The sequence below is a fragment of the Bemisia tabaci genome, chromosome 7 (assembly GCF_918797505.1).
Source record: "Bemisia tabaci chromosome 7, PGI_BMITA_v3".
Lineage (NCBI taxonomy): Eukaryota > Metazoa > Arthropoda > Insecta > Hemiptera > Aleyrodidae > Bemisia > Bemisia tabaci.
In genome coordinates, this window is record NC_092799.1 from 46403790 (window position 1) to 46419495 (window position 15706).

Here is a 15706-nt window from a genome sequence, read left to right on the forward strand (position 1 = left end):
ATGTATAAATTACAATTTCATATGATTGACCTCAGAATGTGACAAGCAATTCAATTATAAAAAGGAGAAAAAATTGAGGGAAATTACAAAAAATTAGCCTCTTGCAAGGGGCTTCCTTGTATGAATTTTGACCTGAAGCCAAGTAAATCCCGTTATATTATTAAAACGAAATTGACTCCATAGTTTAATGCCTTAGTTTCTTGAATACGATTATTTTAAGCACTCGAAAATTTATACCAGCAATTTTACCCATGGGGTGATTTCCTGAGAGCTGATAATATCACGAATTTCTCATAGAGCCCTTCAAAAATGGCTTGCTTTTTGGGCAGCCGATTCGGCCATCAAACCGAGGTTTAAATGGAAGCTGATAATAACACAAAGCTCTGCGAAAAATTTTGAGATGAGTATAGGAACGGTTTGTAAATTACGAGGAGAGGCGGGCATTCTGTTCAGCATATCGATACATAAGTATTTTCATACGTAGAATTTAATTTTCACGTCAAGGAGTCGACATATTTTTATTTTTTCGATTTTATACGGAAAATTTATGGTTTTTTCGTGATTGAAATTACTTACAATTGTTTCATGAAAAATGAATGCACCCAAAATGACTATAGCATTTTGACTTTCACATACGTGCACTCACTAAATTGATTGGTAAATTCAAAGAGTGGGTACATCGACCTGGTATATCAAGTTTCTGCGATTTTTTACGGCAAATCGGTAGATTTTCGGGATGTGGATTGCTTACTTTCAATTCATGAATGAATAAAGCATGGACATGGTTGAGCTTCTTTGCATGAAAAGACGTTTAAAATAACAAAATCAAGACATATTTAATACAATTGCATTTATATCGAGTCAATTTCTTTTCAATAATATAACGGGATTTATAATACCGGTGATTTGGGTATTTTAGCCCCAAAATACCTTTAAATCGACTTTAACTTTTAAGAGTTCGACAGAATTTTTCCTTTCTTCGCTTAAATTTTCCGTAGCACTTTTCTTCAAGAATCTGATAAGATTTTGCTTGAGGCAGATCAAAAAACTTAAATTTGTTCGAATAGCTTTCTAGATTCACAATACACGGTCTCGTCAAGGTGCGTCGTTGACCTTGCAGTGTTGGATCGTGAATTCTCTTGTTGTGCTGCTTGCCTTTTTTGAAATCTCTGTAAATGAAACCTAAAGGGGTTGATATGTGCGAGTTAATGACGCGCCTTATCAACACATTGTGTTGGAGCTCACTGCTTGTTTTTAATAGAACACGAAGTAGGTTATAAGAAATAGAATCCTGCTATAATAGGTTTTGAAATTTGATAATTGAAGTTAAAGCAAAAGCAAAAGATACTTACTGCTAGCACAGCTTCGGGGGTCTGGAAGAGCCAGTCTCCTTTGGGCTGCGACCACGATCGCACCAAGAACCACGAGGAAGAGCTCCCGCAGCATCCTGATCTGCAACACAAATTTAGGAGCACCATTACTATCATGATTCATGTGATCAATTCACACCCACTTTAGATTTCGAACTATCCAAGTCAATTTGGACCGCAATAATCCAGATACGCGGGAAATTTGGATAATCAGAACACCATCACCAATGAATAATAATCAGCGAATAAGGGCTCGCACCTAAATTATACGTGTTAAAAGAATGCGTATACATGATTCTCTGTCTTCATTGTAAGTAGTACCCCAAAAAATTAAAAATTTACAGAGAATTTCACCCAAAAATGATGCCTGAAAGTCCCAAGTCGATCTTTCCTGGTTAAAGATATGTTTACGCGTTCTTACCAATGTGTTACCTTCCCGATGATTTGAGGTTTTGATAATGCTATATCTAGATATTTGGAGATCTACAGTTCTTACAATTTGAATATGCATGTATCAAATTGCCTGTATAGATGCGCCTTCACTTAACGAGGTAAGCAAAATGTGTTCTCATTCGTGGCAGCATAGGAATCGAAGTAGCAAAGCAAAGGTATTGAGGGTGAAACGAGGAAAACAATACCACCCAATTTGCAAACCAACCCGACTTTTGATGCAAAAAATCCAACATCTTTCTGAGGCTTTGCATACTTTTCCTTCGATTAATATCTGAGAATTTTTTTTACAAATTCAATGCGAATAGTGGGTAAATATCTTTTTCAAGACATGGAAGAGGGACGGAATTATTGAAATGTGTCAATCAAGACCCTTTGGTTTTTAGTTTTACCGTCGTTGGTAAGTATGAACCCGAATTTTCTTAGTTAACCGGGTATCTGGTCTCTCAATCTCACGAAAAATATGTGTATCAAATTCGAGATGAATTTGCAAAAATCAAGATAGTTTCCCTAATTCTGCTTTCCGATGAAGAGGAGGGTTTCAATCAAGTAACTTTTAAGTTAAGACTCGCGTTAAGTCCATTCCGGATCGAAAGTCCTGCTTTGACCGTGAACTCTCGGAGTTGCTCTTGAAGCAGGAAAAGTGTGCAGCGAGTGATAGTGTAAGTATGTGAAGGTAAGTGTACCAATGAGTGAATGTGTGAGGAACTGAGGAAGTGAATCGGGGCAGACATAACTGGTCTCAGCTCCGGCACCAGAAGAGGAAGGGGGAAGGTGCGAACAGCGTTGCCAGCGTTATTCCTTTCGTTTCCGAGTTCATTTTCGATTTTCAACTAGTTTGGAATTATTTTGATATTCACTAACAGGAATTTTTAAAAACTTAATTTTTTTTTTTTTTTTTAACAAGAAGAAGCCATAATTATCAATTTATTCTCATTGGTAGCTGTGAAAAAGCTTCTCAACGGCAAAAATCCTGAGCCACGTAGCTCGTTTGCATTATTTGAAAAACTCCGTTCCTATTTTATTGTTTTAAAGGAGAACAAATCAACATCATTCCTCGAAGTTTATCCTAAAATTTTTGCTCTGCACAGAGAAGAAAAATCCCGGAAGTTAATAACTGTTAACAACAAGTCAACAATTGACGTTGAGTAGTTCTCCACTTAAAAAAATAAGGTATGGTAGGAAGTCTGTAACGTCGCAAACCGAGATACGTGGTTCTAGAGTTTCGCCGTCGTGGTGATGTCTTTATAATTGTTTGGGTCTCATTATGTGTAACGGATAATTCCTATGACGAGGTTACAACTAACATGATCCTACGTCCCCTAATGGAGAGGAAGTCTCCACATACACAGTCAAAAATTTCCATGCTTAGTGTTACTTTGATACTCTTTTTGTGTCGGATCAACCAAAAGACTTGGCTGCTCACACTGAAAAAAAAACTCCGGTCCTGGAGGCCGTAATTACGGGTCATATAGACATACCGTCCACGTTCCGGGCTTGGAGGCCGGAAGTACCGGGCGTGGCACCCGGAGCAATCGCAGGTACGGCTCCAGCACCCGGAACTTTCGGCCTCTGAGCCCGGAACGGACGGTATATTTATTCAGCCCGTAACTTTTTTTCAGAAGTAATCAATTTTCCCCGATTAATTCATACTTTCACGCATAACTTGACAACGCTTCTGCACGAGCGTGGTGCGACTGGCCGCGATGATCGGAATCTAGACCGATTTGTTGGTCGTCGAAGACGCGCGGAATCGCGGATTGGGAAGAGCCTGAAACGCTCCGCCGCACAATGGATCGTGTCAATAGGGAAGGTCGGACAACATCTGGAGCTTTTAAAAGCTCATAACTCCGCTCATACAAAGCTTTGAGGCTCTGAAAGTAGTTCCATTGGTTTCCTCGTGAAATTTTCCTCCAAAACCGCCCCTTGAATTTTAAAATGTGACGAATTAAACATAAAAATTTGCAGTTTTAGTCGAAAATTTCATGTTCGACTTCTTTGATTGACTCAATCCACTGTGCGCCGCACCGGGCCATGCCAAGCTCCACCGGAGACTGGCACTCATTGTACGCCCGACTCCTCACTCCACTGCTCCGCACACCACATGCATCGAGAACACCTGTGGCGAGGTGTCAATGGCTAGGAATTTGGAATTTTCGGTAATTTTGGCAACGTAGCATATACGCATAACCCTCCGTGAATTTCGGGGACGCATGCACTGAAGTGAGGATGTAGCCAAAATAAAGCAAGATGTTCAGGCATAAAACATTACGTTACAAGAGTTACGAGGTAAAAATCAAGGACATGAGAGCGGGGCGCCTGTTCATTAGTTTTTTTTCTTGTGCAACATTAAAGTCCTCAGGTACACGTTAAACCCCTCGGGAATTTTGAAAACAGCATTGAGTATTGATCTAAAAAGTAAAAAGTGTGGGTATAAGACACTACGCGGTACGAGATAGAAGCATGTGAGATACGGACATGAGCGCTCGTTCATTAGTTGTTTTTTCAGGTATAGCGTTAAAGTCTCCAAGAGTACGAAAAGGGACCTCATGCAGACCATGTAAGCACGCCACGGCGATTCATAGCAATATTATCGAACAAAAACTGGTGATGAATTGAGATTCTTTAGATTTTATCGAACGCGATTTTACAGCGATAAAATTGCGATAAGATCGAAGACAATCGCTCAGATTTCGATGATCCTCTAACGATTTTATCGCCCAAAAATCGTAAAAAACCGCAACTTAATACCGAAATATCGCGATTTTCTGGTGAAAAATGCTACTTGGGTGATGCACGATTTCGGTTGTATATATTGCATATGTTTCCTTGCTTATACTACCTCACTTGTCTCTGGTTCGCTTCGCCTACATACACGCTCCTCTGTTCTCCCACTCTGAAAAAAAGATTGGTAGAATTTACCATTCCTTCACGCTGTATTTCACACAGCGTGAAGGAATGATAAATTCTACCAATCTTCAAGTCGATTCTGCCGGTTACTTGTACCAGTATATAGTAACGTTTACCTTTCTTCTGGCAGAATTGACTCTAAATTGACGCTGTGTGAAATACAGCGTGAAGGAATGGTGAAGTCTACCAATCTTTTTTTCAGTGCAGCTATTTGTCCTTATTTCCATCCCTTTCTCCCCCTTGTTCCTAGAGTTTTGGTTACCCCTTGTTCATACATTTTTGGTTCCCCCTCGTTCCTACAGTTTTGGTTCCCCCTTTTTCCTACAGGTAGTACGTGGATGCGTGGCACAAGACAGGCCGTGGCGGAGAGCGGAGCTGGGAGCCTCGGTCAATGTCACGGTGGCGAAGCGAAGAGCGAAGTGCAGGAGCCAGGAGCGCCAAGAGACGGCGGACGGCGGCGTCGGCGGCGTGTCAGCGACGTGGACGACGACCGCCAAGGACGGACTCATCACCGCGTCAGGACTCACCGGGCTTCCATCCACAATCGACATGTCGTGTAGATCCGCGCCGGGCTACCTCTTTGCATGCACTCCGTCTCCGAGTGACAGTTACGACATTCCGAGTCACCTTGCGTGAAAAATCACCGGCTAATTGCACTCGAAATTTCCGAGCCCCAGCCGCCGCATCAAACGCTCGCCAAAGAAACCCGTTGGCAGTGCACCGCCGCTTTCTGCACATGCGCCAACGGCAGAGATGCAAAATTTCATGGAACTTCATCAGGAGGAATTTTATGCAATTTGTTAAAGCTCCTGCAATGAACCTAGTAGGTACGCCATGAAACGCACAGAAACAGTACAATTTTAAGTGTATATTTTCCGAAGGGAATACACTATTCGAGATTTTAAAATTAAAAAACGCAAGTTTCTTCTCGAATCGTCGGATTTATGTTAAGAGGTGCAAATGCAGCTCCGGAAAATCCTTGAAATTTTATAAAAAATGAAATGATAATTCATAATTTCATAATTCATATTTCATAATTCAAAGAAAGATGAAATTTCATTCTGAATCTCTAGCTAGGAGATTCCGGATTCACAGTAGCTTAATTACCTTTAGGGCCTATTTCTGGTGGAAAGACCTATGCTACCATTTAAAGGGAAAATGTCATAACTCCATTCTAGACTTTTTCTATATTCCTCCGACTAAGTGTTAGACCAAATAGATCAATGTATGGCGAGGTTGAGCGAGTGTTAATCGTCAAAAGTGGGCAACGACCCTTTCACCCAAAGTCGCCATTTTAGCTCTCAAAATGCAATTCGATCCATGTTTTATGAACTCAAAATTATTGCCATACAGAGTACATTCACCACTGTGTATAACCGAGAGAACTTCCTTGACTCCCTAAATTGAAAGATATTATCACATTGCTGTTTTGCTCTCCTTAGGTATAAGCAGTACTTTGCCTCCCTAAAACAAGCGATACTTCTAACTCCCACATCTGAGCTGATATTATTTAGTGTTTACGTGCACGAAAAGTCATGACTGCAATTCATAGTATATTTTTAAAAACACTGGGTGGCCCAACAATGTAAAACAAAAAAGCGGCGATCATTCAAAAAGGACACATTGTTCATTCTACATCTCAAATCTTGAGGGTCATTTCTGCTTTGTTCGAGCCCCCACCCCGAGCGATGCACTTGAGGACAAACCTGGATCATCATGCAAAAATTAATACCCTTGAGGTAACTCACGGCCCAGGACGGTGGCTTCAGATGTATAATTCTGTCATAAACGTGACAGTCTAAGGGACGGAGATACGGTGAGATTACCCATGTCTTTGCCTTCCTAACGGAATGGTGTAACGACACTGAACGGTGAGCTCTGCCGTCCATATAACTCCATTCTATCTGAGGCTCATGTTAAAAGCCAGTCACACTCCTGTGTTAGCGGAGCGCAATGAACGTGACGAAGACCTCGGGCACGGATGGAGACTTCAACGATGGAGCAGAAAAGTAGAGGCCAATGATCTGCATCTTGTTCTCACTTGGCCGGTGTGCATAACCGAAGAAGGAAACCCTCATAAGACTTTCTCATATCATCATCATACAAATCTGCTTATTGACCCCTAAAATTTTCCTTTTTTCATAAGTATAATTATTTCTAAATCGATTGGTTCGAAACAAGGTGGAGAAAAGGTGCTGGGTCCACACCATTTTCGTGGTGCGCATTAGAGTTCCAAAAATTAATTTTGACTCTAATTTTAATTTTTGGAACTTCTTGGCTTTGTTTTCCCCGCGAAATGGTGTGGACCCGCACCATTTCTCCACCTTGTTACGTACAGTTTGGGCCACTTCTTAGTGTTTTTTTCCTCATTGGTTCAAAACATAAATATAGTGTCAAAGGTCAATCGAGTAATCTGACGGAACGGGTATTTTGTGATAGATTTCTGATTCGCATGCAATTCAGCACTAATTAGCCATGAGTAGTGAAATTGATACGGAATTCCTCGTTTAGCTTTTCTGACTTACATCCTAAAATTTTGGTTTGAGGTTATGTTCTATTGTTTGAACCAAACGATACACCGAACCACTATCGAATACGATCCATAGTGAAATTTTCAACTAAGTGATAATTTAGGTTAAAGTGCACTGACGTATATTTGATCCCTACTACTGTGATGACGCATCACTGTTTGTTTCAAGGTCCCTCTTTTCTTCTCTTAGTTTTAAGATTGTCTCATTTTTCCTCAATTACGGCCCTCGGGCCGGCCGCATGTCCTTAAATGTGCACAATCCGTTGCTACTTTGCTTTTGAATGCTTTTATCCACGGCTACTACGTGACATTTCGAATTCAGAAAATTCGTGTATCACTCCCGTTCCGACTTCGTTTGACATCGGCGAAAAGTGAACGGTTAGCATTGAGCCAACTAAAATGTCCACGCTGCGACACGAATTAAAGTCACCGACTGAATCGTGGATCAGATAAATATCACTGCGTCGTTGCCAAAATTGACTAATTTAACTATAGCTCTTGCCTACACTGGAAAAAACACATTGGATCTAGAGTCTAGACTCTTAAAAATATCGACAAGAAAAAGTACTCTTGATTCAATCAGAATCTAGCTCAAATCAAGAACCAAGCCTCTTAATTTAAGCGGATTTCGTTTCGATTCAAGCAAAAATCCGCTTAAATCAAGAGTAGTTTTTCTTGTAAATGTTTTCAAGAGTCTGGACTCTAGATCCAATGTGTTTCTTTTTCCAGTGTACTCTGCCGTGCTAAAGGAAGACCACCATAATATGAGCCATCGGGAGTGCCGAGTTTCCAACAATAGAAGCCAAATTTACTGGGAGAATTGTGAATGTTTTTTCCAAAAATTTCAGAAATTTTTTTTACGCAGTTGAATGTAAAATATCTGAAAATTGCGTGGAAAAATATGCCGTCAAATATACATTTTTGATTAAGGGAAATTTGGCAGGTCTGGAATGTTTATACGGCGTTCTTCCTTAGCACGGCAGTAGTAGACGCTGTTTATGAAGAGATAGATACACATTTTTACGAAGAAACCCGAGACAATGGTAAAAGGAGAAAAACAACGGAAAAAACGGGAAACGAAGGCTAAAATACAACAATGAAAATTTGAGACGTTGACTCAAACCCGAGTCATTTTCGGTCGAAAAATACACCAAAAATTAATAAGTATGAACAAAATTACAAAATTGCAAAGAAAAATCGTGTAGTTTCTCCCATATTTTTTTTTTATTTTTACCATATTTTCCGTCTGAAAATGACTCAGTTTTGAGCCGATAGGTCTCGGGTTATTTGTTGCCGTATCTTAGCCTTGTTTCCCGTCTAAACACCTTATTATTCTCCTACATATGATGAGAGTTACTAAACTCAATGACACTTCAAAACTTAGGGCTTGAAACAGGCTGCTATATTTGAGAGCTACTCTGCGCCACTTTTCTTCCCTGGCGTTGAAGTCTCTTTCCGCTTTGTCAATTTATTTCCATCTAAAATGTTCGCGAGAGGCGCATGTTATATTACGTTCAAACGGTGAAAAAGATCTCACTAAGAGTTTGCACTTCTTGTGCCAAACTGGAAATTGCATCAAAAAGCTCATCAGAGGAAAATTAAAAAGAAAAAAAAACCGCCCGACACGTTGAGTGTCAGATGAGTGTAACCCGGTAACCGCAACAAAATGACCTCTTTAATATCATCAAACGCTTGACCAACTCCTTAATGTCTTCCGGCTCAGGCATGCTGTAATCAGTTTTGGACTGATCTTAGGATTGAGATGATGGGAATACTGCCGTGGTAAAGGAGAACGCCGTATATATGAAAATTCAAACGTTGCCAATTTCCCACCCCCCCCCCCCCCCATTTTTCGCATTGATTACTTCGGACACAGTTAGTAGTTATCAATCCTTGAAAAGTCTGGAAGTTTCATAGGAATATTTTCAGCTTTTCTTGAAAACGAATACTTCTTTCGGAGGGAATTTGGCAAAGTTCGAATAAACTTTAGAGGATTTGGCGGTTTTATAGAAAAAAGAGAGATTCCAATAAAAAAGGGCAAAAAAAGAAAAAATTTGGAATTGAAAAGATGAAAAATCTCCGAGATTACGTCATCCCACGTTGACGGTTTCGAAGTTTGGACCAAACTTTGACGACAATCGTTTTATTTTAGGTAATTATTTGCCTCATCGGTTAGAACATTTTTGTCCAATTTTGAATCGACGACCCACAGAAGTCAGTGCAACTTTCAGATGATTTACGTCCAAAAATCTGATAAGTCGATTTAATCGATTCGAAATTGCCAGCATGAAAAAATGCAGTTTTTCTTTGCTCGTGACGAAATATGTCCCTACCATCGCGTAGAAAAACTTGGCAGCGTGGAGCTGGTGACTAATTGCAGCCGCCGTTGTCCAGGCCGGTCGTCATTTAGGCCATTTATGCCATTCGGGCCATTTAGGCCATTTAGGCCGTTTATGCCATCTTGCCGTTGCGCAACGGACGAGCAAAACGCGACGATGCTCGGTCAGTGCCTGTGACGATCCTGCCCGCACAATGAGCCGTGGTTTACATAATATACAAAACACCCACTTTTGTCTCTATGTAAATCTGGTGACTCCCCGTGCTTTGCGGTGAATCGATCGATCCGCCATCCAAACCCATGGAAAATGATCGATTATCAGGGTATACCTTAATAATCGATTCTTTACCATATCCTTAAATGGAAAAATATCGATAGTCGATGATTCATCCATCGCCACTGTGGATACCGCACGCGATGAGCAATGAGCATGCGCGGTTGAATCTCCGCCGAGGTCGGGCAACGGACTCGGAGCACTACTTACCGCAGTGACGTCAGTCAGATCATCGATGACGTCACTTTTGGCTTTGATTCATTCTGATCCAATTCAACAGATAAAAGCCCAAGTTCGATGTAATTGTGGAGAGCACGAAGGCTCGACCTCCCCCCCCCCCCCTCACTTCTCACTTAAAAGTTGAACTTTTTATAGGTTAATTTTGGTAAGTTTTGATTGAGTTTACGGCATTTTTTGCTATTTTGAAGTTGACCCTCCCCCTTTCATTTCAAGATTTTCGTGGGATAACATCCCTGGAGGAGCCCTAAATACCTCGACGATTCCCGAAATGTTTTAACTAATTTTTCTCTGCTAAAAAGTGTAAAGCCCAAGGAGAGAAATGCTGTTCAAAATGCTCAGGAAAGCTGCTATTCAATGGTAAAATCAATAAATCAATTCAATAAAAAAATTAAATTTGCCACTGTGTCATCATTGCAGAATTTTCACGCGTGAAATATAGAATTTCGGTAACGCTCAATCAACCCTCAAGTTGCTCTTTCTATTGCGATAAAGATGCAACTTGGGTAACTTTTAGATGACACCGCAAAGATGCAACTTTTCCTCCTCGATCAGTGGCAATAAATGTTCTTGTGAAGCAAAAGGCTGACCGTCCATTTTTCACTTTACATTCATAAATTGAGTACGAACAAGCCCATGGACGCCCCGCGGTGTACCATAAATTCAAGTGCATTCGTGCAACTTGCATTCAAATTCAATTTATTCAAATCATATACTCATGAGATACGAGTAGATGGTCGTGAGTTGTGCGCGGGTATATACGCAAGCGGTTTCGAGGCAAAACAATTTCGTCTGCTCCGCAGTCCTCGGTCACCACGATACCCACTCCTTCAAGTTTTTCGGCCGAAACAGTTGCATCGTTTAGTATTCTTATCCACGCGGCTACTGTCCTTCGATCCACTCGACCCCCCCCCCCCTTCTGCGTTGCTCCTTTTCAAATTTTCGCCCCTATCCCGGACCTCGAGAGGAAGTGACCCCGGCTGAATTAGACAATTTTTGACAAATTTGCTCGCCTCGTCTTTGTTCCAGGCTGACAGCCGAAGGTAAAAACGCCCGCGGCCACAAACACTGCCCCAGCATCTGTCTTCATTTCCATGAAACTTAAAAACAAATCGTGTACGTGGTAAACAGTCTTTCGTCTTGCGCGACCATCAGGACAGTAAATAGTTTTATAGATACAAATTTTTACGAAGCGGCCCGAGACAATGATAAGATGAAAGAAACAAGGGGAAAAACAGGAAACAAGGCTAAAAATACAACACTAAAAACCCGAGACGATTCCGAAAAACCAAATACCGACGTGTTGGTGGCAAATAGTTTTACCTAGGGATATTAGTGACCAAAGTGACGAAAATATTAATCCTAATGATAGCTATAACTGGGTATTTTTATCCGTATAAGTGGTGATTTTACCATTTTTGGTAAAATTGGCATTTAATGATAAAAACTCCGCAGAATTTGGTGGAGGCTGCCATTACCCCGGTAAAAATTGGCGATAGGAGCTGCGTTTCAAAATACCATAGGAATTCTTACAGCCGACTGAAGAGGGCTATAGAAAATCATGTAGCTGGCTGTAGAAAGTGGAAAAATCATACGGTCGGGCTGAACGAAGCGAAAAAATTATACAGCCGGGCTATAGTTCCTATCGCCGGGCTTTACACTTTATCGCCTGGCTGTTGCTTTTTCGCCATCGGCTATAAAAGGCTATACGGAATTGTGTAGAAATTTTTGTGCTTTGTAAATCCTTAAGTTTGTACGGAATCACCTTAATATTTACAAAACGCACATTATATTTTCTTTTACTACATATTTTTTTTCATCAATTAAAATGAGAATAATCCATACAGAGGGTGCAAACATTTCAAAGTCATGAGTTGAAAAACGCTGACTCCGCGAGATTAAATATTAGAGCCTAACACAGAGCGAAGCGGCAGCGCACTGGCGCCTACAAACCTAACAGGGATACTTCACGCATTGCGCAATGCGTGAAGTATCCCTGTTAGGTTTGTAGGCGCCAATGCGCGTTCAGCGCTGGTTGCCCGCCTGCCGCGGCGCTTGAAGCAACTATCTCACACCAGAGGTATTGCACAGTGTCATACGAAATTGAAGGCGCTCCAACATATTAGGAATTGCAGGCATCCTTTAAAAGTACGGAGCTTTCCTCGCAAATTAAATCAAGATACTGCGGCCCAAAAAGAGAGCGGTAGTCCAAAAAATCACTAAGTCCTAGCATCCGTAATCAGTAACGTTCAGCATACACTTTATCGCCAGGCTGCTGCTTAATCGCCATCGGCTATAAAAGGCTATTAGAACTTGTGTTGCAGAAGCTATTGGAAATCTTACAGCCGGCTGTAGGCCCATGGTATTTTGGAACACAGATTCTACTGCCAATTTTTACCAGGGTAATTCAGACGCCACGACTCTAGTAATATGGCTACTAATTTTACCCCGGTGATACATGAGATTATTGAGAATAAAATGAAAACTACGCTATCAGAACTTTTTGGCGGTTTTGTTAGTCTGCGTCTGCTACAAAATGTAAATATTTGGCTTAATATCGTTTTTGGGCTTTACGAAAGCTATATTGCTGATAATATCAACATGAGGTCATTTATTAGACATTAATTTATTGTTTCAAAACACAGCTGGTTATATTCTCCTATTAAAACCTCTGATGTTAGTGCTAATCAGAGTCAGTTCAAATACGACCGAGCTACGATCGCAGGGCGATCAGATCGTCATTGAGTTCAGTCTTCATGCGAGCACTGACCTGACACTGACCAAGACTAATATCAGTGTCACTTACACTTGTCTTAGTCTCTTTTGATACTGACACTGACTCTGGGCCTTACATGGTGCAAACTTCAATTTCATATGGATATGTTCCAAAGGCAAAGGTCTCTCGTCCTTCTCACCATTAATGTCCTTTAGGAGGTATATTACTGAGTTAATAGAAAAACTTCAAAATAAGAGCAGAACAAAAATGGCCTCTTCTTCTTCCTCGAACCACAAAAAAAAAATTAAAAATTTCTGAACAGTATAACAAAAATGGCAACAAACAGTATCAGAAGAAACTCAATAATACTCTACGAACTCGTCATCAAGTCAACACTTCTCACGAAGAGTTTCCAACTTTCCCCATTTTCTTTCCTCTCGTATCCGGTCTTGCTGCGATGAAAATCACGACCGAAAATTCGACTGCATATTCATAATTGCCACATCATTAAATATATCATCTAATTTCGCGAAAGAAGTGCTCACAAAACTTGTGATCCTCCGCGATAATTTTTCCGAGCATCGAAGCAGTATCGTTCCCGCAACAGCCGCTTACAAGCAACTCATTCATTTACCCACTTAAACTACCATTTAAGGTATTTTTAAGCTAGATAATTTATTTATTTTTGCTTCCGTTGAAAAATTTGGATTTTTGTGGAAATCGGGCAACGTGTGGGGAGCGGAAACGAAAGGGAACGCAATTCCGGAGGAGTCGTGTGGTGTCAAGGCGAGCCCCAAAATCGCCCGGCACGACATCTCGGCACTCGACGGAAAAACAGAGTAAAAGTATTCGGAGATGGGCCTCGTAGTGCGTAAATATGCATGCTAACTGGGGCTCAATATGAAAGGGGGTACCCTTTTACTTGCAGAGCTGATTTCTGCGTTCGCGGGAGGATCGCGGAAGATTTCACTGATCTGCTGCACAAGTCGCCAGGAGCAGAACCAATGGAAAATTGGTCCTGCAGCGTCAAATAAATCGGCTCCAATTTGTCGCAACGGAGACTACTCTCACCGTGCGAGCCTCCGAGAAACTACTGGATGCGAAAAACGCTAGTTTAGATGACGGTTGTCTAAGTTTGGATTTCGGTTTTATCAGCGAGGCATTGGCAGATCAAGCAAATTGGCAACATCGTTCTTATCCATTTAAACCTATGGAAATGTATCGATTCTTGGAGGGGCAGGAGCTCTGACAAGAATCGATTATTTAATATAGGTTTAAATGAAATGGTCAAAAATGCGCAAAAGAATCTGACAGTTTTGGATCTTGATGAAATGACAACTTTCCTCGTTTTCGTCGCGAAGGTTTCCGACGATGAACTCAAGAGCCCCTTTTCAATTATCAGATCAATAAAGTTCGATTTACTATTCTGAAGGAATTTGTAACCCAGAAAAAGACATGACGTCGAGCGTCGTGATAGTACTTAAGTACACAACGCTAACGAAGAAAGGCAATAGAGCAGATCACACCGTTTTAGAGCTGATCCGTGAGAAAAAATCATCACCGCGTATCTCCGCCCAACTTATTGTAGCTGAACTGCGTCGATTTTCGGCAATTGCAGATCATTTTCGTTCAGGTAAATTTAATCTCTCCCCATTAATCTGGGGGAGGGGGAGACTGTCCTATGAACGGAGGTGTGGGAAGAGAGAGCTGTTACTGAGCTATCGATTGGTCCGATGGAGGTCAGCAATTGTCATAAATTCAGAGCAGTTTCATTCGTTCTTTATGGTTCAATGCCATGGTGTCAAATACAAAGTTTTTTCTAGAGAAAAACCTTATACTATCCTCCAACTTAAAGTGAAGTGACTAGAAGACTCGAAGACGTAATTTTTCCAGAAAAAAATACACTCACAGATGGAAAACAGGGAAAAATCTCTACGCCGACAATTCCTATTTATCAACCACTATAACTGAGAGGGTGTCTAACCGTCAACCTCTTACGCTCTTCATCCAGCGAATGTGTAAAGGTGACATTACTTGCGTATTCAAGACGATATTTCCATCTTGAAATTTTGACGGATGCATGTTAAAACGCACCGATACACGCAGCACAAACTCGACCAGCATTTAAATCGTCGAATTAAAAAGTGAAATAAAAATTCATCTTATTCCTATTCCTCGAAGAATAGAACTTTGAACAATGAGGCGAGAGTGAAAACAAAGCACCATATAATATTTCGCGCCATAACATTCGCCATAACTATTCAAAACTTGGCGGCGTTAAACCTAAACACCGATACTTTCGATTGTCAGTTTGGTGGCGGTTCGGAATGATGACAAGCGAGAAAATTTCGAGAAAGCTGCCACACTAAGGGAACACAATTGCTCGTATATTTTGAGGACGAACCTTACGGAAATCCTCCAATGCGGATCTTTCGATCAGAATATCGGGATTAGTTCCTCGTTCCATTTTTTGAGCATGAGAAAATATCATTTTGAGCATCTGAACATTCCAGCAACCAAAACAAGCAATGTAAAGAACAAATCGTTGTTTCTTGATGAAGAAACATATTGGTAGTTTGTAAAATCGACGTAAGCAACTCATTTTTTTACAATATCCGTCCAAATTTTCATTGATTTTTGCGCTTGATCAGAAGAAAAATCAATCAAATATTTATTTAGAAGTGCCTAATAGTTTCCTGATAAAAATTCAGAGAATTTCAAGTGGAAATTTTGTAACGTTAAGAGGTACGTATGCTAGCATTGCATGTACATATTGTGCGTAATTGTGCGTACGCAGGGCCGGACTGGTGGAAACAGACCCATGTGGCATGTATTTTTAGGGGGCCCGGACCTTTTACCGGGGAAGGGAATTGTCCCAGGA

General features: G+C 40.9%; 1 protein-coding gene across 1 annotated transcript in view; it reads right to left on the bottom strand.

Moving 5' to 3' along the window:
- Positions 1-15706, bottom strand: part of LOC109035859 (uncharacterized) — a 58582-nt gene that overhangs the window by 22126 nt on the left and 20750 nt on the right. The window contains exon 2 of the mRNA XM_072302416.1: positions 1353-1452. Coding sequence (XP_072158517.1) covers positions 1353-1446 — 94 coding nt within the window. The 5' untranslated portion in view covers positions 1447-1452. The remainder of the gene's footprint in view (positions 1-1352; positions 1453-15706) is intronic.